General features: G+C 41.3%; 1 protein-coding gene across 1 annotated transcript in view; it reads right to left on the minus strand.

Moving 5' to 3' along the window:
- Positions 1–24,449, minus strand: part of RAP1GDS1 (Rap1 GTPase-GDP dissociation stimulator 1) — a 108,356-nt gene that overhangs the window by 35,360 nt on the left and 48,547 nt on the right. The window contains exon 4 of the mRNA XM_025204262.1: positions 7,957–8,103. Coding sequence (XP_025060047.1) covers positions 7,957–8,103 — 147 coding nt within the window. The remainder of the gene's footprint in view (positions 1–7,956; positions 8,104–24,449) is intronic.

The raw sequence follows: 24,449 nt of genomic DNA on the forward strand, positions 1-24,449 counted from the left end.
CACAACCACGTGGAAAATGGTCTGAATGGGGTTCTTCATCTATAGAAGTTGCCTGTCAGTTATGGATAGTTCAGGATACTCAGGGATAACCGTCCTCAAAGAAGTCACACATATGCAGAGGTACTTATCCATCTGCACAGGCTCTCTTTAGAAACACAAGGACCCTCTGGATTCATGTCCAAACACAACACAGAATTTCGTTATCATAAACTTAAACTCTCTGCTCAGACAATAACTTGTTCTGAAGTCTTGTTTAATGCAACATAGATTCTCTGCCAGATATCAAAGGTCTGCAGGACAAGGCAACATACCAAGATAAATCTAAATTCTACCTTTGGAAAGAAACAGGAATCTTAAGGACTAACTTTTAGTAATGGAAGGCTAAGCCATAAATTATTTAACAGGACTCATGGCTAAATGACTTTCGGGGCAGTTGGCAGGACTACTAAGGAAATAAAATCAGAGACTGGGTCAGGAAAGCATTACTGTACAGACTCAAGTCAGGTTTTGTACATGACTCCAAACCAACTTTCACTCTCATAGGATGATCCACCTGAAAATAGGAATTAGCTTAAAAGTCAAAGGGTCTTAAAATGTCTGTGAAATGGAAACATTCAGGCACAGACAGATGCAAGATTAGCTTGAGAATTGCAAAACATCAAAAGTGAAAGACCCTGAATGGTTCTGTGGCTCTTAAGAACATGAGTTTGAACCTACTGGTGACTAGATCAAGCTCCACTCTTAAATTTAGAAAAGTGTTTTTACTTGAAGACATATTTTGTGAGGAATATCCCTAAAGAAAATGTCACTGAATATGAGTTGCAAATGTTTATGTTCCAAATTCACAGCCAGAGGACAACCCTTGAGAAGAAGCTTCTCTCACCTGGATTTAACCTCTGAGGGATGACAGGAATGAGGGGCAGTGCTTAAGAATGCTCAACTTCTCCCTTGACAAAAGACCTGCAACGCTTTTTAGACCTTTGACACCTTGTAGTGATTCACTCTTCAGAACAGTAACTGATAGCAATGCTACACTGAGGTTTCCTGCACTGGTCACCACAGATGGAATAATTCAGGAACATCAACCCTTTGGAGCCTCAGATACTTGGACTCCACCAAAATGGGATCCAGATTTGAGAAAAACACTCAATCATTCTGATAGACATAGGGCCACTATGTAAAGCAACTTGACTTCAATAAGTCAATGGAAGCTTCCTAGATTACTTCACAGTAGAATTTGTTGCATTCTATCTTAACAGGAACCAAAAATTGTAAAACTTTTTCCCACCCCTTTACTCCTAATATTTATCCACAAATATTAACTCAAGTATTACAGAATAATGCAGTGTCTCAGCGATAGCCATTCCTACATGTTTTATGAGAGAAAAGGCCTGAGAGGGGTGCAGTACAGATGTATATACAGGGAGATATAAGGCAATCAATACATGCGCCAGTGTAAACAACTACCTACCTAAAACTTGAATTTCAATCATTCCGTGTCCTTCAGGTGACACGCAGGGAAACTCCAAAGAATGGGATCTGAGGAGAATATCCCAAATTGAATAACTTTATTTCATAAGTCTGAGTTTCAATTATTTATTTAGGCTAGATCATTATTATGGACAGAATTTCAAATAATACTAGTAGTGATGTAATCAACGTTGCTGATGAAAGATTAAAAGGAAAATCTAGCTTCAGCAAGGCTGTAGCATTTATTTCATACCCAAGAACAAACTGCTGGTAATCAACATGCCTATAATAAATTATTTTATAAAATTTAAATGATAATTATTAGTTACTTGACTACTATAAAAACATACTTTTACATGTGCAATAAGGTCTCTGGAATACACTGAAGTATATTTATGTCTGCAAGCACACTAAACAATTTTAGCTGTGATGCAAATGAAACACAAACCACTGCAGACATGGAAATTGGCAACACTGAATTTGAAAAAGAAATATTACTCAATTAATGATTACTTTTAGGCTGTAATGGTGGTGCCATAGATCTCCTCTTCATTTCTTGTATATTGACAGTTTCTATAGATGACAAGACATGTTTTGTTCTGGTGTTTTTTTAAGCAGACCACAAAAAAAACTGGCAAAAGTAATTCCAATCACATGCTGACAGAATTTTTAAGGCAGAGAGAGTCTTAGCTGTTGTACAAAGCAACATCAAGATATTTTACAAAGGCACTGAATGAAAGATAAATTTGCAAGATTAAAGTTTAATGTGAAATGAAATTAGAGAATAATTTATGAACAAAAATCATTGCATACATATAGATTTACATACACATACAAGCGCTATCCTGACTTCACTTCTTGCCTACAACTTGATTGTCTAGGAAACAAAGGGTAATCAGCATGGTTCTTTCATTAACTGTTTTTAAAAAGTTTCTGGAGATTGCTTTATACATCCCAGAAACCTAAAGAATGCCTACATAATCAGCTGAGTTGTCTCTGTTCACATGGGGAGAACAAGAGAAGTAGTCTAACTAGGAAAGACATTCACCTAAGTAAAGGTCTGCAATATCTGGGACTTACCGGGTACCTATACAAGTACATTCAGGCTGTTCTGATGTACTGTAATTACAACGCGTCAGAGCAGACTCAATTAATTGACTCTGCTGGAGTGTGGTAATTACCATACTCCGGCAGACTCCAGCATGACATGTATCAGCGTCCCTGCACTTCAAAGTGGCGGCAGGGGCAGCGTTCCCTCTAAGCTGTGTGGTGTGCGTGGCCGCACATGCGTGCTCATGCTGCGCTGTCAGGCGCACCTGCGCACACCATGCAACTTAGAGGGAACGCTGGGCAGGGGCGCTTTAACTAAAGCTCATTCAATGAGATTTAAAACACTCCCACTGCCATTTTTCAGCGTGGGGCCGCTGGTACATTTGATGCTCTGGTGCTTTCATTAGAGTGGCTCTTGGAATTGCTTTGATTAAAGTACCCCCCCAGGCACATGTATAAACGCCCATTCTGCCCACCTCCCTCACCCACACACCCTCATGGATAGTAGAGCCTGCTGAGTGTGAAGGGAAAGCATGCTGCACTTGTAGCAAGGTGTCAGAACTGCTGCCACAAACCAGCTACTCAGCACCCCCTCTGATGTTCCTATAGCTTGCAATAGCCAGAATCTAGCCCACTGTTTCTTGCTCTCTATTTCTGTTTCTTGTATTTCCTTCAAGACCATGCCATAAAAGAACAGATTCACAAACATATATAGCATGTTCCTCTTACTTCTAGATGCACACAGAATTTGTACTATTAGTTTTAAAATACAACGTGGAGGAGGGAGAGATTTGTGTCAGATTAAGTACAAGTGACTTGAACGAAAATGAAATTATAGTATAGAGTTAAGACTTTTTAAATGCTGGTAAAAGGGGCATTTTGATTGGTAAAAACCATAGCAAAATGGTTTTTGTTTCTATGGTACATCTGCAAGTGTTATAGGAGATGCCAATTACAAGTTCTCTTGCATAATGTCACTGAGATAAATGAAAGGATGAGATGCTGAGAGGGATACAATGAGATATATGAGCAACAGCAAGCCAAAATAATGCCTAAACAGAAGCAGACCCACATTCCATATGTAAGAAACAAGAACCATACACAGAGTCTTAGCGTGTGAACTTACAGAACAGAACATGAATGGAATTACAGTTGTAAGCTAAACCAATCCTAATTAAATGAGATCCTAAATAAGGAGGAGACACAATTTTAAATTATTTCCTTTGTATACAGTACAGGAGCTTGTCTCCAGTTACTTGCTTGAAAAATTCTTGTGTGGTAAATGCAACAACTTGAGATACTCTGCTTTCAATAACTTCAGTAATGAGTCTCTCATAAAAAAAACATAAGGAGGATACTTGCTATTTGAAAAGGACAATTAATTATCAAATTGAGACTAAGGAAAGCTTTAAATCAAATAATCAAAATAATGTGCATGCTTTTTGTCCATTGACAAAACTGTGAAGTTGCTTGCAGATATTTGAATGTGACTCAGCACCAAAATGCCCTGTCACTGTTCTTATTTGAACTGCTAGTAGGACATGGAGAGTGAAAGTGTTTACAGGTGATTCCCACCCTTAATTTTATAGTATAGCATATTGTATAGAAAAAGGAAAGAACATAACACAAGGTAAATGTGCTCCTTCCTAGGTTAAGAATGTGTTTCTTCTTATATTTTACTGTATTTTTTCTTTAATCTTTGGCTGATTTTACTTTCTTTGGTAGCCACCAACTAAGTAATTTAAGCATTTTAAAATACAAACTCACTTTCTTAGTCCCTCAACAAAGCCACTGAACGCTGTTAACTTCTCCATCAAGAATGAAGATCAGACAATTATGGCAAATATTATGTTTCCCTCTTCCCCCCACCACAACATTTTTTTTGTTTTTTTGCAGTGCAGTTTGGGCCTCTGAATAATTAGTTATGGGTTCACGCTGATTAAATGCCCCTCATGGTATTTGATTTTGCCTGTAACCCTGTAGTTAAGAGGTGCCTGTCTTCAGAACAGTATCCACTAGACCAAGACTTTGTTTTGAAATTGAATATACATAATAAAGGTGGCCATTGTTCAAAAAAAAAAAAAATTGTAGCTCTTTATAATATTTGGGCCAAATTTTCAAAGAAGGTCACAGTTGAGGCATTTGGATCTGCACATGCATCTGTTGTACCCCTTGAAAAAGATATAACAAATCTTGTGTGGTGAAAACAGGCCAAATATCCATTTATACCTACACGTACCTTGTGCGTGACCCAAGTGTCAGTTGGCATAGGCACAACTACTGACTCTTCCATTGAAAATTCAGCTCTTTAAGTCTTCTGTCCATGTTACCCTGGCAATTTATTTAGGGCCCAATCCAATGTCCACTGACACCAATGAACAAACTTCAGTTGGCTTCAACAGGTGTTTGATCAGTTGTTTAGTTCCTTGCTAAAAGAAGTAACACTGCTTAAAGTTAAGTACAGAGGAACCAGCGTACCCTTTTTTCTGACAGGGACATGCATGGTTTTTGTTAGCTGCATTAGGAATGATTTTCTTGGATAGACTTGGCAATATTTATAACTGTTGGATCGTTCATAAGGTTTATGTTGTAATGACTATATCTAGAGAAGGACTCATGAGATCTTAGTCACTGAAGCAAGGCCAGTGAAGCACCTCTGTAGTAAAAAGCTTGCACTTTTGGATTGGTTTCTCCCCCTCACTATCAGAAATACTGTATACTCTTAGGGCACTTGTATACACATTTACATCGCTGTGCCAGGCACTTTTAAAAGCACCCAGCGCTGCAGCGCATGCATTTGTATAAATGGAGAAATGCACATCAGCACTGAAAAATGGCAGCAGTGCGCTTTTGAACTAAAATGCATTGAAGGTGTTTTAGTTCAAAAGTGCCCCGCACCCATTTTCTCAGCACTGACGCACATTTTTCTGTTTATACAAATGTATGCGATGCAGCGCTAGGCACATCAGCTCATGTGCAGAGCAGACTTGATTAATCAGGATTTCCAGCACGTTGGAGCAGAAAAACGTGTGTATAAATGCTCATAAGTTCTAATTAACACCACAGCATCCAGAAATCCAATGTACAGATAGAGAATGTTAGTCTCAAAACATTTTAAAAACAGAGAAAATGAAGTAACAACTCAGAGAACTAGAGAGAAGGTGACTCTCGTACAGCAAAATATCGCATAGAAAATATATGGAATAGAAGTGGAAAAGCTGAAATTTAAGAGCAACAAGAAGTGCTACAAGTAATAATTTCTGCAAGATACTAAGGTAAGGTATGAATAAAAGAATGAAAGAGCAGGGGGGCAGGAAACAAAGTCGCAAAGTTAGTGACATCTGTTGGCTAAAGAGAATAGAGTCTAAAGGATGAGTATTCAAGATAGATGGAGCAACCAAAATCAAGCAAACTATCCTCAATGAGAGAATTTGCAGACAAGATGTTAAGACGAGAAAAGAATGAAAAGAAGTAGTTGGATAGATGATCAAGAACGATTAAGTCCAGAGAATATCCTGAAAAGCAGGAGAACAGCTTTTAAGTAGGCATGGAAAGCATGTAAGTTACCTAAAGAAAGAAAGAACTTCACCTCAGGCAATACCCAGAATATCAGGCTCCTAATAAGGAACCTATTCCTTTCCATGATGGAACAGTACAGTTTAGGAAATGGCCACAACTTGATGGAGCAATCTGACTGGTTAAATTTCCAATCCATGTCATAATGGGAACAGGTGTACATTTTGGAAGGTCATTGCTCTATTCATTTTTGCTTTTTTCCCTGAATGGCTCAGATTTTTTAAAGCTAGCACAAGGTGAGAACAGTGCAAATACACACCTATTAGCTACTATATTTGCACGTACAATTAAACTATTCACCCAAATGCCCATTTCTTTGTGTACAACTCCTCTCCTTGGAAAACTATATTTGCTTAGATTCAGTAGTCATGTAAAGTACCATATTTTTTAAAATTTCATCTTCCTGTTCCATACCTCAATTCACTGTGATAATACTGTATTTACTCAAATACAACATAAAGTTTTCCTGCACAATTGGCATGGGGGAAAAAGCCACTTATTTTATAATCACATCCAAGGGAATTTTATAATCATATCCAAGGGGATCTCAATAAATACTCTGACTGTCTTTAAACTACTGCCAAAAGCAGCATGTACTGGAAACCAACTATGAAGTTGATTAACTGTAGTCAACACTGAGCACGACTATAAAACACATGGCCCACATCTAGCAAACATTCTGATGGAAACCTTTTTTTTGTGTGGCCCTGAAAAAAACGGGTGGGTGTCGGCACTGGGCAGGGAGGTACTGCAATACCAGTCTGGCACTGGGAGGGCCAAAGTTAGCCCTGACACCCTCCCCTTGGTGCCAAAAATGCTACATTTGATCTTAGTCAAAAAGGCCATGTTTTTCCTCCAGATTTATTTTCCCTGATGTGGGAGGAGGACACATTCAAGGCAAACCTCCAATAATTAGATTCTATATTTGGAAAATTATAACAGAAAATTATAACTTCTTTTCTGTCAGAGTTCTCAGGGCCTGGAATAGACTCCCTCCAGAGGTGGTGCAAGCACTTACTCTAAATACTTTCAAAAAAATACTTGGATGCCCATCTTGCTGGGATCATTTGACCCCAGCTGACTTCCTCCCCTTCGGGCAGAGGGCTGGACCCGATGATCCTACGAGGTCCCTTCCAGCCCTAATGTCTATGAAATATATGAACAAATTTATACATTTTTTTCCATGTACAGAATCTAATTACTGGGGGGGTTGTCTTATAATCAGGGTTATCTATTCAAGTAAATACAGTAATAAAATCCAAACACTTGTGATTTGCAGACTTTAGAGGAGTGGCAGAAGGCTATATAATTTAGTTCCCATTTATCTGGAAAAACAGAATAAAGTGAGTTTTTACATATGTTTCCACAAGATACATAATTAAAGATTAAGTGTTTGATAGATACCTGAAAATAAATAATTATGTGTAAGCAAGACAATGTGAGATATCAGGGATGCTTTACTATTACCTGACGCTTTTATACTAAATAAAAAAGAGGATTTAATTCAATCTAACTTTCATCTGTTCCCAAAACAGCATTGTATATGCACATGGATATATGCATTCATTTTTGACATGCAAGAAAATTCTTAATTCAAGAGACTTCTTATAAAAACTTATACAGTACACTACTATTTTTACGCTATTTTGAATCTTCACTAAGGGAGTAAATAATGTTTTTGTTGCAATATATTTTACTCTTAATAAAAATAGTATGCTTACATGTTCCACTGAAATATTTGGCTACTTGTTTTCATTTATCTTTAGCTTCCTAAAGTATAAACCTATGGATGATTTTTTAGATTCTCTGGAGGGGGATGGGGGATTGGCAGACATAAAGCAAATTTTCAGTGTTGTTTACCATTCTCATTGCTATAGTTCACCAGCATGCCACAAAAGACAGTCAAGAGCTTCTCACTGGCTGGATCTGTTTTACTGCACAGTGACCTTAACTGGTCTACTACAATCTGTGCACCACCTGCATGGTCAACTGCACTCCTGCCCTCATCTGTAAAACAAAGAGTTAAATTAAAAAAAAATGAAAAAAACCCCACCTTAGAGTTCCAAACATAACAATAATAATACAAAAGAAGTTGTTCTTAAACAGAATGAAGCGATTCCTTCAGGGAGGTCAAATTTATTTACAAGGACACTTGTGGGCCATATTTTAGTGTAACAGTGTTAGGAAAGTGAAATTATGCTACAACAAAAGGATAAATCAACTGGCATTAATACCTTTGTAAATAACAAGTTCAGGGCTTGAGTCAGAGTCACCAGAGGCAATAAATAATAACACTTCAAACATTGGTAGAATTTTTCCATTTAAGGGTCTCGAAGCAATTTACAAATTCTAATCTGTGCACTATTGTGAGGTAGGTAATCTGTCCTAGCCACCATGCAGACCCTTGAAATGGAAGCACAGGGAATAAAAAACACTCAGTCCCTGAAAAACAACAGGGAACGGAATGGGAAAAACAGTGCAGACTGGGCTTTCCACTCTCTTATTCTGTTCACTGGATATCATTGCTTCCCTACTTTCCAATTTGGCAGCCTAAATTTAAAATTTTGGACTATTTTCCCTTCTCTACCACCAAGGTGAAGATGATGATCTACTGTAAATTAACAACAGGCCAAAATGAGCCTTCATGTTACATGTCATATTCAAACACTCTCTCTCTCCAAAAAATCATATTGTAAGGTAAAGGCCGTTTAGTGTCACTGTCTTTCTTAGGCTGGTAACCAGCAGTATGCAGCTCTGATGCTCTAAAATACATGGGTCTTAAAACAAGGCATTGGTTATTATTAGAACTAAATGGAAAATTTCAATGGAAACAAAATCTTGACTGAAAAAAAAAAGAAAAGAAAAGTTTAGCAACCTCCCCACCGCTGCCCACTTCCTTTTCCCTATTTGTTTAGTGATCTAGTAGCACACCCCCCTTCTACTTTGGCCTCCTTTACTGGGCACCCTCTCAACACTACAATCCCTCCCCCACCCCTGAATTCTTGAGAGCACGCTACCAAGTCCAACTCACTACTTGCTCCTCCATATTCTGCAAATGAAAATCAGATTGTTCAGATTCTGAGAATGATCTTCCATGGGAAATGCAACATTGAATGCTCCCACCTTCTATAACAAGATATTGTTTTCAATCTTATTAACACTGTGTCTTTTTCCTTAGTCTTTAAACAATTTGCTCAGCAGAGCAGGAGGATGAAGATGGGAGAATGGCCTTATGATGGTCAACAGAGTTGCAGGTGTCTTCCAGTTTTTCGGGTCAGTATCAGAATTCTGGTGTTTCTTTCAATAACAACAGAGACACAACGCAGAAACAGTAGCAACAGAAAAAGAAGTGTAATATCATATTCATTTCCCTTTGGGCTGATTAATGCTGTTGGGAATATGATTCATAGTAGGCATGGACGTTTTCTTTGAAAAATGTGAAATCTGAATCTGTTTACAATCAAACAGATATTCAGGGAAGAAGTCTAGGAAAACCAAGACATACAGAACAACAGAAATGGTAAAGCAAAAAAACAAACACCTCCTCCTCCCCTGAGCCTGAGGCAGTGACAAATGTAGGAATAACACTGAGATGAAAGCCCTGTCCAGTGGAGTCACACAATTCATCAATGCTAGGATGCCAGGTTAAAGTGGCCATAGTAGCAAGTGAGCAGGGAAAAAATCCTTGGTTGGACGAGTCTGTGTTCTCATTTCCTTTCCAGCACTGAAACAATTAAAGATATGTCCATTAACATGGAAATAAAAAATATCACGATATTGCCAATATTCAGAATAAATGGACTTCATTCTAATCTCAAACTATTGTAAAGCACTCAAAGTCAATGGAATTAAGGTAGTGTAGAACTAGTCTGAAATTAAATAGGATGCAAGATCTGGTTCTTATACTCTCTGAATCAATTTACACATAAATATGTGAGGAAAGAAACATGCAAAAGTAGGATGAGTTTTTCCTTTTTTCTAGTCATAGCAGAAAAAAACAACAACTGATGGTACTGTATCAACTTATGCCACATGAGGGTCTTACCCTGTAAATCCTTCCATTCCATTGTCAGATTTGTCAAAGAAATTAAGTAAGGAATATTATCATGCTGTTCTAAGTACTTTGCATTTGATTTCAGCTGCTTGACAGCATTAACAACATACTGATTAAATAAGTATATAATTAGCCTGATTTTATATGTACTAAAACTAAGGCTAAGGGGAAAATCCTGTTCCCTGCACAAAGCACAAATGACCAAGGCAGGAAGGAACTCTTCAGGGAGACTGGGGGTGGTCAGAAGATCAGAATCCTTCTCATCTAGGTGACAGGCTACAGAGTCCCTATGCAATGCCTTTGAATAGGCTGTGGAGAGTAGATCTGTATAGCCAGGAAAGTCCTGACTACACAGAGCCATGTTTCTTTTTCCATCCCCGCTTCTACATCAGTGACCTGCTAGGAAGCCTGCTTCAGAACTGACACCACTGAAGGTGCCTCTCTGCCCTACAGACCTTGCTGCAAAACAGAACCATGCTGCCGTGATAAATGGAACTTGCTGCCTTCCCAAACTCAGGTGGATTGTCTCAAATTATTCACCCACGTCACAAAAGAAACAAGTATTGGAACTTAAAATAGAACCCAGAAGTTCCTAGCTACTGGCTTTGTGTTCAGGCCATGACACCACATTGCATCTCAAATCAAAATAGCCTACTTCCGATTCAGAATGTTATGTGATGCTCTTTACAAACTTCCTTCCTCAGTCTCTAAGATACAGGCTTTGCGTACAAGCACACTTGCTAACCCCCCGATCAATTACAGACAAAACAAGATTATGGTGTGATGCAATGTCTTGTTCTCAATATGACTGTTGCCTTGTAAGTGGGCAGTGCTGTAAACTCTCACAGCTGAAGTGCTTCCACTCTCCCAGAAGCTCTGCATTGAGATTTTTCTGTGACCTTTTTAAATAAACATTTGCTATTCCTGTGAGCTTAATGAGTGAACAGCTTAATTAGTGAATTCACATCTCTACTTGAAAATGCTTCACTACAGCTCAGTTTATAGCTTTGTTTTAAAAAGGGTAAATGTACTGTTATTAAAGATGCCAGAATGACAACCTAGGAGACTGGAGTTTAATATTCCCAAAGAAAAGGTGCAGCACAAACCTAAGCAACTGCATCATCAGGGTACCTGAATCTTTACATTAAGGCTGAGAGTATTTTGGTCTTCCTGTTCAAACCTTAGAGTCACTGATGATATGCTTACAAGATTATAGTGTGAATTAGATTTTAATGTAGATCATAGAAACCTTCTGCCTATCTATATATTTTCTATAAAAGGCAAGTCTCTCAAACTGTTTACTCCTTGCCCTCATCTACATTTTTCTTGAATTAATAGTAAGTTCATAATAATGAGATTCCTACTGTAGAGAATGTAGTTGTCATAGATCATGCGATTAGTTGGTCTTTAAAGACTTATGTGATGAAAGAACTAAATCATCCACAGGTAGGGAACTGTGAAACTAAGCATGATTTTTTCCAAACTATTCTTTTGGGATGGGTGCAGAGTAGCAATTTTCTGTAAAGCCAGCAGATAATTTAAAACCCATGGCTTTTGGTAGAAAACAACTTCCAGGGTACTTCTCCCTTCCTTCAAGCTTCATGCTCTGACTGCCACTTGCTAATACATTACATGGAGATTCTATTTAATGATGAGGGAGAGGGTATAAAATAAACCTAACAGCTTTATAATTGATTTATAGCAAAAATCTATGCAAGGCAGAGGAAGCTGGTGCAGCTACCCCTCCCACCTGCCCCTGGATTGGTCTCTACTGCTTAGTTGTTAACAGAGCTCACGTCTAACTTCTGTCTGTGCTCCCTGCTCAGATCATTCACTTTTTATTCCTTTTCTCTTCTGAAGATAGAAGGGAGTATTTGGCTGTAAGACAAGCAGAGCTTAAGTGGGAAGAACGATTGAGGATTTATACTTGTGGAGCTGCAGGAGGCTTAAATATGCATAATAAACAAGAAGTCATGTATACATATTAGAAAATCAAGTACCTGTTTTACTAAATTTTCAGATAATAATAGTTGAAAGTGGAACACACCTTTCTAAGATGAATCTCTGTACGCAAAATCCCCCAAAATCATTGGCATGAGGAACTAAAATTAAATTACTCCACTCTGCTTTCCATACAAGCTGTCTACATCAAGGGTTGACAGTCTATGGCTCATAGGATTCATCTGGCTCACAAATAAACTTTTTCCAGCCTACCAAGCACCCATGTTATCATGTAAGTCTATGTTATCCACCATTATTAAGTTCTGCATGAGAATGTATCATCTGGTGGCGTAATATCGAACAACTGCCACCTCCAGCCCACCTTCAGACCAAGTCTGCCATTAGTGAAAGGTTGCTAAACCCTGGTCTACATAATTCTCTCAAGTTTTCTGTCCTGATTTGTTAAGCCATAAAATCTAAAAAGCATCCTTACAGTTTATAAGGCACAATAGAATCAGCTAAAATTAAAGCTCGAGTTCAAAACATGAAGCCATGATATTCATGGGATGATCATGCGTCTGAAATATCTGCAGCTGTATTTTGATTTCTAACCCCACAGTGAGTCAATTACTTTTGGAACCAACTCAATGATGGCACAAAGACTGCCACAATATAGACAGGTGTTAGGATATGTTTCTAAAACTCAATGTACCTTCATTCTAGCTCAAATTAGCTTTGCATTTCCATTCCTGTGCCTTTCTATAACAGTGTTTAAGCTGTGCAAATCTGAGTTGTGTTTGTTTAAAGAAGCAGACATGTATGCCTTTTAGAGATGCATATTTCTTATTATTCTGTTAGTGTTTAGAGCCATGTTTTTTCCTTCTGCTTTCATGCTTAAGGGAAAATGACAATGACTAATTATACCAATCTTCTAGTTATAAAAGTCATGCAGAGACTCATATTTGCTTAACTGTGTGCACAAGCAGGCCTACAGTACATCAAGCTAAACACATTGAGTAAGTCTCTGAAAGATGAGGACCTTAGCTATTGCTAAAGGAAAATCACTGAATGACATTTTCTATGTAGTTTTTTAAAAAACCCACCACACCATCTCTAGTCTCATTTAGTGAATTTGACTGTTGTCTCTCCATGTGGTCTCAGCAATCGTGGACCTTTGATGTTGTGGGCATGGAATGCAAGGGACAGATTTCTCTTTGAAAAAAAACCTGAATCTACAAAATCATTCTAATGTAAATTCTGTATGTTCCAACAGTTTATTGTTTTTCACTCTTTAAAAGCTGAAAAAGGACCAACTGTGGGCTATAATGGGAAATCCAATCCTCTCTAGGCTTGAATCCCATAACATTTTACATATGTCAGCAGTCCTGTAGATTTAAACAGAAAGGGTAATGCTTATGAGTGAGGCTATGCATCCTTAATTTGCATAACCTAATTTTCAAGATGGCAGTTCCTACTAGGCATGCAAAATACTATTTTGGTATATTTAACAGACTTTTAAAAAAACTTATCTGTGCTGTAATGAGATGTAATGATCAAAACACTTTAAGAGAGAGATGCTCAACTCCCTTAGTCTTGTATTGTTATGGCTCTACATGCTAGATCAGACATGCAGGGCAGCATGGGGCCCAATCCTGGTGCACAGGGCTAGGCAAGCGTGGCACAGGGCCCCAATTCTACCATGCAAGGCTGGGCAGAGGTGGCTTGATCCCAAGGCCATGCAGGCCCAATCCTGATGTGCAGGGTTTGATCTAGCCTGCAGATCGGCCCTATGCTACATCTGGCCTGCAGGGCCAAAAGGTTGAGAGCCACTGCTTTAAACATATGCTGTTGCTTTCCTTGAAAAACTTCCATTTTCTTTTTTGTGGTTTCCACTCAAGGCATGAAACTCCATGGTTTTTTATTGGATAGCTCTAAATAATAATCTAGACAAAATGACATCTAGATAATACAGGAATGAGCATTAGAAATCCCAATATATTAAAAGAGGAGAGAGAGAATGAGACTCGGTTTAGATAAAACAGAATTCTCTTCACATATACCAAGGTTTTTCTTTATTTTCATTCCTATTTTTTTGTTAATAGGGGCATATTTGCGTGATCTTTTTCCTGAGGCATTCATCTGCTCCTGCTGCTTATTCCTCATCTGAAGCCACAATCCTCCATGACATCAAAACTGGCCACTGGGGAGATAATTACGTTGCAACATACAGAAGGCTCCATACGGGGAATAAGCAGCAGGAAAAGAACTCTGAAGGAACAAGGAACCTATTTTCTGCACAGTAATTATGAAACAAGAGAAATGAAGAAAGAAATTCAGACAATGCTGTTGTATATGCCATGGGGCTGATCCTCTTCAGGTGTGAGCTGCCATAGCTTCACTGATGTCAGGAGAATGCTAACTATTTGTACCAGATGAGGATCTACCCCTGTATTTTTCATGAGATTTTGCAAAGCCTTCAATGAATACACTTCAAAAATAGAACACTGCAGCTTTAAACATTTGATCCTCCTTTTCAACTTGAAACAGCATGTGGATAATCTGTGGTCTGGGCCTCCTCTCCCCTATGACTCCAAAGCTACAGAATTCAACCCTGCGACAGAACTGATATAAGCTCTATTTTTTTAAATTAAACTTCAGTAAGAAGCTTTCGTCACATTATTTTGAATTGGCTGGAATGCACGTTGCCATTGCTTCCTCTCTTTTGTGTAATGCTACACTAGATGTTCAGAGGTACCACAGTGGTACGTCTGAGTAGGCTTTTTGAATAACTTCAGAATTTATTTTTTTAAATAATTTTTATTTATTATATACCTCTTGGTTATATGTATGAATTCAGGGGGAGGGGGAGTTGTTGCTTTGTTTTTTAATCTCTCCAAACTCTTCATTTGTTAGCATACAGACACACGATTTCCAATAATAACTGGCAACCAGGTAATTTACCAATAGTAGCTCTTCACGTATGAGCAATTCTCTTAAAAGTTATCATAATGGTTTGTTGTACTTGAATTAGCTGGAAAAGGAAGACTGGTGATTGATGGAGTTAAGCTGACTATAGTTAAGCTAACCATAATGCTGGCTGTTATCTTAATTACAATCTAATTTCTTTGAATTTTGCCTATTAGTTTTAATGGTACAAAAAGTCTGAGCAGTCGGCATTATTCTGTTATCAAAGTAATTCAGGAAAATAAATTGATTCAGAAACTGGTAAATTTTTGCAAAATCTCAGAAAATTCATTCTGTACGATAAAGGTAGGACTGTAATTTTGGAAATGATATATTGTGTTCTTTAGACCAGAGGTTCCCAAACTTGTTTGTTGCATACCCCCTTCCAGATTTACCAGTTGCCTGCGTACCCATACCAGCTTACATTTTATATTTTAACTGCTTAACTGCCAATTATTATTCTAAGGAAAATTAAATCTGCCATTACACAATTTTTTCCACGTACCCCCAGAGATGTCTTTCATACCCCAGGGGTACATGTACTACAGTTTGGGAACCCCTGCTTTAGATCAAAGAAGCTGAATCCTCTTTTTAAATGCAAGATGAAATGAATAATTAACTGTGGAGTTATAACCAGCATCTCCGGTATACAAGGATGTCTGTACCCATTTCTGAAAGGTAGCTGCCACTAAGATTGGACATGACAGCTTTTTAAAACCATGCAAAATTTTACATAACAGTTTAAGACAGGAACAAAATAATTCTACATTCAACTGGAATTCTAGGGCATTTATACATGTGCTCCAGGAGGTAGGAGGAGGGAGGGTTAATTAGAGTGGCTGAGAGCTGCTCTAATTAAAGCACTGGGAGCATCATGTGTATCAGTGTCCCTGTGCTGAAAAATGGTGGTGAGAGTGCTTTAACTAAGTCTTCTGGAGTACAGTAATTACCACGTGCCAGCAGGCTTGATTAATCAAGTCAGCTTCAATGTGCTGGGAGCAGCCTCCCTGCATATGTATAGGTGCCCCTTAGAGGCAATTTTTCTTAGATAGAATACATCACCTCAGGTGGACTAAGCCTAGGATATCATGGGATTTGTTGCATCCATAAATGGCCAGGAACTTGTTTTTGCATCGGAACAGAACCTCAATTGCCATAATGTCCCCAGTGTTAGGTTTCTGCAATTGTCAAGTACAAGGCAAATATATAAATCCTTCCAAATTTGTTGGATTCAGATGTGCTCCACTTCTGTCAGGGAGAAAGGAAAAAATCCTTTGCTTCTGATTTAAGACAGAAGAACAAGTATTAAGTGGATTTAGTGCACAGACTTCTTTCAGTACCACAGTCGCATTCAGGTTTAAAATGACCAAATTTTGCAGATGACTGGTGAGCCAGTATTTCAGCAACTAGATAGCAATTACTGTTAATCACAATATTTTCAGGTGACTATTATGAATTCCTGGAAGAATATGAACAAACAATATAAAATTTGTAAACAAACTTGACATTCACCAAATGCTAAGTTAAATGCTTTAAGATAGCTATGGTTGCATATGGAATCTTAACTCTCCCCTCCATTGTGCACATGTGATAACAGGCCAGGTTTCACTCTGGCTTGATACTTGTGCAAAACCAGACCACTTCTACTAAAGTCAAACAAGTCACTCTAGAAATCTGAGCAGCATGTGGCCCAGACTTGTATTTACACATTGTTTCTCTAATCATACAATACAGCAGCATTCTTTTCTTTTTTAGAACATTAAGTGTGCATTAGATATTAACATTTCCTAACATTGTCAGAATGGCTCAGGATACTTTCATTAATCTGGACATTTTAGTTAAGCTCTGAGGGTGCAGTATGGTCTATGTGGTTCATGCTGCTGGTAGAATCCATGTATAGATCTGATCTGGCATAAGGAACCATGAAAGGACTTCCCCAGTAGAGAAGCATTTTAACAAGTTGTACACTGGCATTTAATGCAAGTTATTTGCTAAGCAAATCTTGGTCTCAGTTTATCTTAGAACAAGAGCAAGCTAGAATCATAGAGGACGTAACCTGGGGGAATTGGTAGAAGGCACAATCCTGGATCAGGTGACAACATATTGAATAATGTAAGTTCTGTGCTAAATCTAGTGAGACCAGGAAAAAAAAGATAAGACTTGGATAAAGCTAAGAAGGTAGCCCAGAAGATGAAGACAAGCCTGAGAGAAGGAAGGTGGCGGACAAACTCCAAGGAAGGATAAAGAATGGTTTGAGGGCAGAACTACAGTATTTAGTAAATTCTGGAGACAAAGGTAAATGTTCAGACAAGCAAGGAAGAAGGTAGTAGAAAGTGCTGCTGGGAATTGTGGAGCAGGGCAGTCTTGGGTTCTGAGCAAACTGTTGCCAATGTTCTAGGGCTGGCAGGGTGAGAGAGCCTGGGTTCCCTTATGGCAATAGTAAGTGGCAGTGTGCAATATTGCCATGATAAAGGAGAGGTGACTAGTTAGCTATGGAGAGCGGGCAAAGTGAAGAAGCATTCAACCTAGGGAGAAGAAATGATCAAAAGAACAACACTACACCAAAAGTGATAGTGAAGAGGCCAGAGATGTGTCTTTTGCTTAGGAACATTCCCCAGAAGAGGCTCATTGGCCTGCTTCATAGACTGAATATCAACTCAGCTCAAATCACCTAACTACTAAGAGGCAGGCTGCTGGCACATCATGAGAAACTGGGTCACTAAGAAAAGTGAAACTGAGCTGATGCTATACCAGGTAAGTGACTCCTCTATGAGATATGCCATCCTGCTGCACTTGGAAGGGGCATAATCAGGATATCTGATCCTGACTCCTCCAGCGGTTTTAACTTACTGGGCATCTAACCACATTCAGGATCGGGGGGCATAAAGTAGAGGTGCACAGATATATCGGATTGGGACAGATATAAAGAAAATTGGCTGTACTGGAAATCAGCCTGATGCAGCTGATAATTTGACTGATAAATACCCGTGAGTGCGCACAGCCACAGTGTAGCATGCAGGCACCAGGGAGCACAGCCCAGCAGCGTGGAGACCATTGTGGTGGAAGGCGAGGGGGGTGGGAAGAGGTGTGGGGGGGGGGAGGCATATGCCCCCGGATCTGTGTGGGGTGGGGCAGGTAGGCTGCAGCTGCGGGCTGGAATCAGAACTGCGCTGGGCTCTTAGTGGGGGCTGTCGGGACGGGTAGTGGCAGCACTGGGAGGGGAGCTACACAGCAGCTTCAGCCACCCCAGATTTCACTGTAGGTCCCCCACTTCCAGTGCCGCTGCTGCCTGCCCAGTGCAGCCCCTGCTCAACTCCTGCCTTTACCCATCTACTGGGAAGAGCTGGGGCTGCGGTGAGTGGACAGCTGTGGCGCTGGGAGGGGGAAGTTTGAGAGGCTACAGCAAAATTTGCGGTGGCTGCAGCCCCCCCCGTATAGCTCCCCTGAGAAGAGCCCGGCATAGCCCCAGCTCTAGCCCACAGCTGCAGCCCTCTCGCCTGCCTGGGCACTTGCCCAGCCCCCCATGCCTTCCTGGAGTGCTTGCAGCAGAAGAAGCCGCCCCCCGGTGCCCCGTCTTGCCCAGCTGGGCAACGTCTACCTCTGCCCCACTCCCTCCCTCACCGCAGGGGGCATTGATCTGCTGCCCCCACACCCCTTCCCTCCTCTTCCACCAAAACGCACTTACCAGCTGGACGCAGCATTATCAAAAATCAGATCAGCATCGGCTGATCTGCCTCCTTAAAAATCAGCATAAAGCACCTTTGTACATGCATGCTGACACAAGCTGCTCTCCTCACCTGTGGCAGACCATTATTATTATATAATTGATGTCTATTATGCTAATGATAACGGTCTCCCTGTTAACTGGTAGTCTTTGCTGTATCCATCTGTTCTCTTTTTGTCTCCTAGTCAGGACTGTCTTTTCATTATATGCGTGTACAAGTGCCTAACCCAACAGAGTCCTGGTTCAAAGGATGGGGCCTGCAGGCATTCCGGAAATACAAATAAACAACAGTAACATGTGATAAGTATTCTTCTCTCTAAGGCACCTCTGTGCCACTGCCCAGTGACGCACAACTGCAGCCAGTTGGCAATGCCATGGGCATGCAGCAGCATGAGACCAGAGGCATGCAGTTGGATAGATACACATTTGTGCAGCGTGAAGCCAGGGGCCTATCTCCATGAGAAGTGTGCAGTGGTGTGATGCACTGGCTGAAAGTGGATCCATGCTGCTGTGTGCTCCCAGTTCTGTGCTGTTGTCCAGCTAGAGCCCTACCCCATTGCATATCCCTGGATCTGCACTGTACTCATATGACTCCATGTAGCTGCATGCCCCCAGACTCAGTACTGCCCAAATGCAACCCCATGGATCCAGCCCACAAGGAGCCCCAGATTCAGCCTGGGGCCCAGGGTGAATCTGACACCCAGGGTGAATCTGACACCCCAGCTCTAAGGGATACAAGTTCATATTGTAATCATCAGCCATTTGGTCTATACTTTCCTTTCAAAGAGTAGCATAGTATTTTCTTGGTACAATTCAGCAGATGTAATAAATTTACCTGCTAATTTAGGTGGCCTGTTTGCTGTATATGAGCAACCCACTATTATTCTATGGTAAAGTATGTTGCATAGAAATGGATTACTCTGTGTTTGTGTGCGAGATAGACTTCTTTTATATGACACATGCAAGATGCAAAACTAGGATATCTGAGAACGCAGAACATTTATATTATATTACATTACATTATATTATGCAATTAAACTGCATTTTTATGCACATATAAAAGTGGAAGAACTATGGTTGCAAGTGCAACAAGGAGACAGAGCCTGCTTCCTTCATAGAATGATTCAAGAAAAACTCTGCAAGAATTTGTAGATTCTTTGTCCTCAAAATTTCCCCCAAAAATGGGCAAGAACAACAGAGTGGTCTGTCATTTCTGGTCTGTCTAGTTTAACTGTAGTTTAACTGTTCTATGTGCACATAAACATCATTTTCAAACTTACTGACCTAAATTGGATGCCTAAATCTACACGTTTGGACGCTTAAATAACAGGCTTGATATTCTGAGGTGCAGAGAACTTGCACTGAAGCTAGTGGGAAGTGAAAATGTTCCATGTTTCTGTAAATCAAAACAATTTTACCTAAGTGCCTCACAGTTCTGAATTAGGATTAAAGATGGCCTAAAAATGGTAAGTGCAGGTGGAATAGAGAGAGGCATGTATGTTTTTTGCTGATTAGTGATTCATGAAGGCATGACATCTTAATATTTGGAGGACTCTGTAAATACTAAAAATGTCAAGTCTTGCCTGGTCCTTGCTTTGCTAGAAGTCATTTTTGGATGGACAGGTATTTGTCATTCTTTAACAAAAGGATGCAGGTGTTGAATCTGTAATCTGCTATCTGTAATCCAGTGAGTCTAGATCACCAGACTGGAATTCAAGAGATACAAAATGTATTTCTAACTCTGAGACTAACCACCTTCATGATTCAGGGGAAACCTTCTCTCTCTGGGTCTTTCTTTCCTTTCTCAGCCCTTGTCTAGCCTGTCCATTTGGTTTGTAAATATCCCTGGGAGGTCCTGTCTCATACTGTATGCTGGTAAAGCTCCTTGGGTTATGGGCTCCTGATTTTAATTGATGCCTTCAGGTGCTACTATAAGACAAATAGTTAATCTTAACTGTTAGCGTGTCCACGTGGGGTACCGTCTGTTCCCCTGGTTCTCGCCTGCCACAACTTCGATCTTATTAAAGAAATGGGGAGGGAAGAGATGTTGCAATGATCAGTACCCGTGGAAGGACCATGCTATGTCTATTTCATAATCTAGGTGCTTTTTTATTCTTTCTTTTACAGAGAACCAGAAGGGAGGCAGCAACTCGTCTGGGTTGTTCCTGGGATCACCCCAGTGCTCCAAAGAGGATCCCTGGCACCTCAGTTGGTACAGTAAGTGTCAACAGGCGTTTTACCAGCTTGCGGCTGTATCCTCAATCAGTCCTCGCAGGGTCCCGTCTGAGTCCCCTGCCCTGTGTAGGGTGTCTCCGGGCTCCTTCTTCTTATCCAGGTTACTTGCTGTAACCCCCAGCACTCATAGTCCTTGCCTGCTCCCAATGATCAAGAGAAAGTAATAAAAGGGGGGGGGTTCTTTCTTTTCTCGTGTCTCAGCTCCCTGCCACTAATTACCTCATTAGCGGCTTGTTACGGGCGACGCCCAGTCTCTCTTGCCGCGCACTGTGCCGGCATACAGATCCAGGAGTTCACCCATGGTCAGGTCCACGGATCTCTGCCCCAGCTTCCCTTGAGTTCTAGGCGCTGGGCCAGGTCTCTTCAGGGGACTGAGCTGGTGACCTCCACCTCCTTTGGCTTCCGAGTTGCCTCGCCGCGTACATGCGCAAAGCCGCGGCTTCTCCCTGCACGGTTGCTCCGTTCTCCCCTGACTCACTGCCACTGCTGTGTGCTGCTGGTAGGTACCAAGGGTGGGCTGCTGGTCCTGGGCTCTGGCGTCCCTCGGCCCGTGTTGGCCTTGCGTCGTGGATCCCTCCTTCGGATCCTTCTTTGCGAGAGTCCCCAGAAGCTCCTCTCCTCTCTGGTGGTGCCTGAAGGCATCTTTCCCCAGGCATTGTCCTCCTCATATCCCCAGGCGCTGAGCCCCATTGGCTCTCCGCAGGCGTGGGGCATCTCCTTGCCCCACCAGGACATTATCACCGCCTGCTGCAGGATTTCTCAAGTAACAGGGCTCCAGTCAGGAACCCTGTTACATTAATAATTAAAAAAAAATCCAACAGAACTTGAATTGAATAAGCTTAGAAAACAAAAGAAAACCACTCGTGTTAAGAGAAAACAAAAATTGACACAAGCTGCACCCTCATGTTAAGAGGATGACTTGCATGCAAATGAGTTGCCAGTAGTCTAAGTTTATCAACACTGGTCATGTCCTTGGATTCTGCTGGTTTTCCATATGGTACAGAGAAAGGTTGTGCCATCTTCTGCAGTAAATTGAATGTGTATGCTGTTTCCAATATGCTAAACTTCTCAAGAGTCTGTCTGTCTCTGCCTGAAATCCTGCAATTAATTTAATCTCCTGATCCTTGGAATATTTATCAATTCTCTTATTTCTGTAATTACAGGTATGAAAAAAATGTTATTTTCTGTATTTCATCTACTTTTAGCAAGACAGCTGTGTAATATACTTATAGGACAGGCAGATGAACATAGGAAATTTGTACTAGAATTTAGAACAGTGTATCAGTAAGTAGCATAGTGATGTAGAGCTGGGATTGACTTGAGGTAGAAGACAGAAAGGGAAATGCATGCAACGCATATGTATCAAGAAATTTAGTGGGATGTTTATTTTCTCAGTTCATCTACATAAAAAAGAAAACAAGTGACTTGGGAAATGAGTAATGGGATCCAGTTAGTTTCCAGCCTAAATCAGGAGATAAGCTACTGAACTTCTGCCAGATGACAATCTATGTGAAAAGGGTTGTTGGTTTGAGTTTGGTATCTAATATGAAGGTAGCCAAGTCACAAAAACCACTTTGACAGTGGTAACAACATGGACCTTTACTGGTGGTTTCTTAAAATCAAGGATTGCATAGGCATAGAAAGTTAATTACTTTTACATAATGAGTCATGGTTCCTGAGGGCCATTTTCTGTGGCAAGGGCCGACCATTATTTTAGCTGAAGGACTTTTTAACAAGTTTTGGCAAAATGATGAGGGTTGCATGGGTAGCCCTGCCCCTTAACAGGAACCGCGCCCCCCGGTTGACATCTTGAGATCAGAAGTCCTGCTGCCTAAACTCCTGACTTTTGCCACCAGAAGTCCCTCCCCTTGCCCCCGGAAGTACTCCTTTTAGCAAGGGGGTTGCCATCTTGGAACCAGAAAAAAAAACAAAATTCTATTCTAAAAATCAAACATCTCCTACATCATACATTTATTTGATTTAAAAAATATATTGGATATGTGGGGTGTCCATGGAACCCCTGCCAGCCCAGCCAGGCTCTGTGTTCCTGCCACCTTGCTCTGCGCCCCGCTGGCCCTGGCCTTGGGCTACCCACCTGCCGGCTGCCACAGTTTCCCCCCCCCCCCCTGTACTCGCCGCTGCTTCCAGCACTGCTTCCTCTGCTGACTGCTGCTTCCCTCGCCTGCTGCCCGCTCCCCCCGACCCCGCTCTGGCACCACGCGGTTCTCCTGTGTCCTGGCTGGCTTCTCCTGTGTCCTGCATTGTGCTGGAGCCAGCTAGGAATTGTGGGGGCTGGGCCAGCTCCTGCTGCACCAGCAGGAAGAGAGACAGAGCTGGCCTGGCTCCATAGAGCCCCTGCCAGCCTGGGCTCCGCACTCCTGCCACCCCACCCTGGGCCCCCACCAGCACTGGCCCCGTGCTCCTGCCCCGCACTCTAGCCCAGCCATCACTGTGCTCCTGCCCACCTGCTCACTGCGACTCCCCTGCTCTGCTTGCCACTGCTATTTCCTCTCCTTCTCGCTGCTTCTCCCCTCCCCCCACACTTGCTTGCCAGCTGCTCCAGCAGTGTGTGGTTCCTGGCTGCATGGCCAAGACCACAGAGCGCAGCAGGAGCCAGCCTGACCCAGCCCCTGCAGACTGGGGTGATTACTGGCATCCTCCCCCACCCCTGGTTCTTATCTGATTTTTCACTCTTGGACTGAGGGAGGCAGGAAACAGCCCTACAGTTGCCAGGCCAGAAGCTTCTGCTAGGCAGAGGCTTTTGGTTGGGGTGCGAGAGGGGCTGGGCTAAGGGTGGGGTGGAGCTGGTCAGGCCTTGCTGCTGCCCCAGGTCCCGCCGCTGCTGGTGCCTTGTCAGTTTAGACAGGCAGTCACAGACCAATAATAATTAATTTTATAAATTGTTTAGGGGCCCCACGGGCCAGAAACAATAGCCTTGTGGGTCAGATCTGGCCTTTAGGCTGCATTTTGCCCATCCCTGTTCTATGGTCTATTCTTTTAATGGTGGAGCAGCACGGGATTTTTCATTCTCCTTGTCAGTCTTGTGGAGAACGATGTTCAAGACTAAGCAAGTATAATCTACCAATAGGGTTGGTTTTCTAGAGGCAGTTGCAAATGCAAACTTAAGGGCTTCAAAAGAGAAGGCTTTCATGTAAACATTGGTCATCAGTCTTCCAAAATAAGTACCCTTGATACAAGTCCAACAGCTTCACACAAGGCAGTGCTACATTTTTTGTAGATGTGCACCGATATATCGGATTGGCACCGATATAAAAAAAATTGTCAGCATTGGAAATTGGCTTTTTTGCCTAATGTGGCCGATAATGTGGCATATAAATGCATATAAATGCCCCATGCTTATGTCCAGGAGCACAGCCCGGAGGCTTGGAGAGCAGCATTGGCTGGTAAGTCTGTTGTGGGGGAAAGATGGGGGGA

Source organism: Alligator sinensis, unplaced genomic scaffold (genome assembly GCF_000455745.1).
Source record: "Alligator sinensis unplaced genomic scaffold, ASM45574v1 scaffold353_1, whole genome shotgun sequence".
NCBI lineage: Eukaryota > Metazoa > Chordata > Crocodylia > Alligatoridae > Alligator > Alligator sinensis.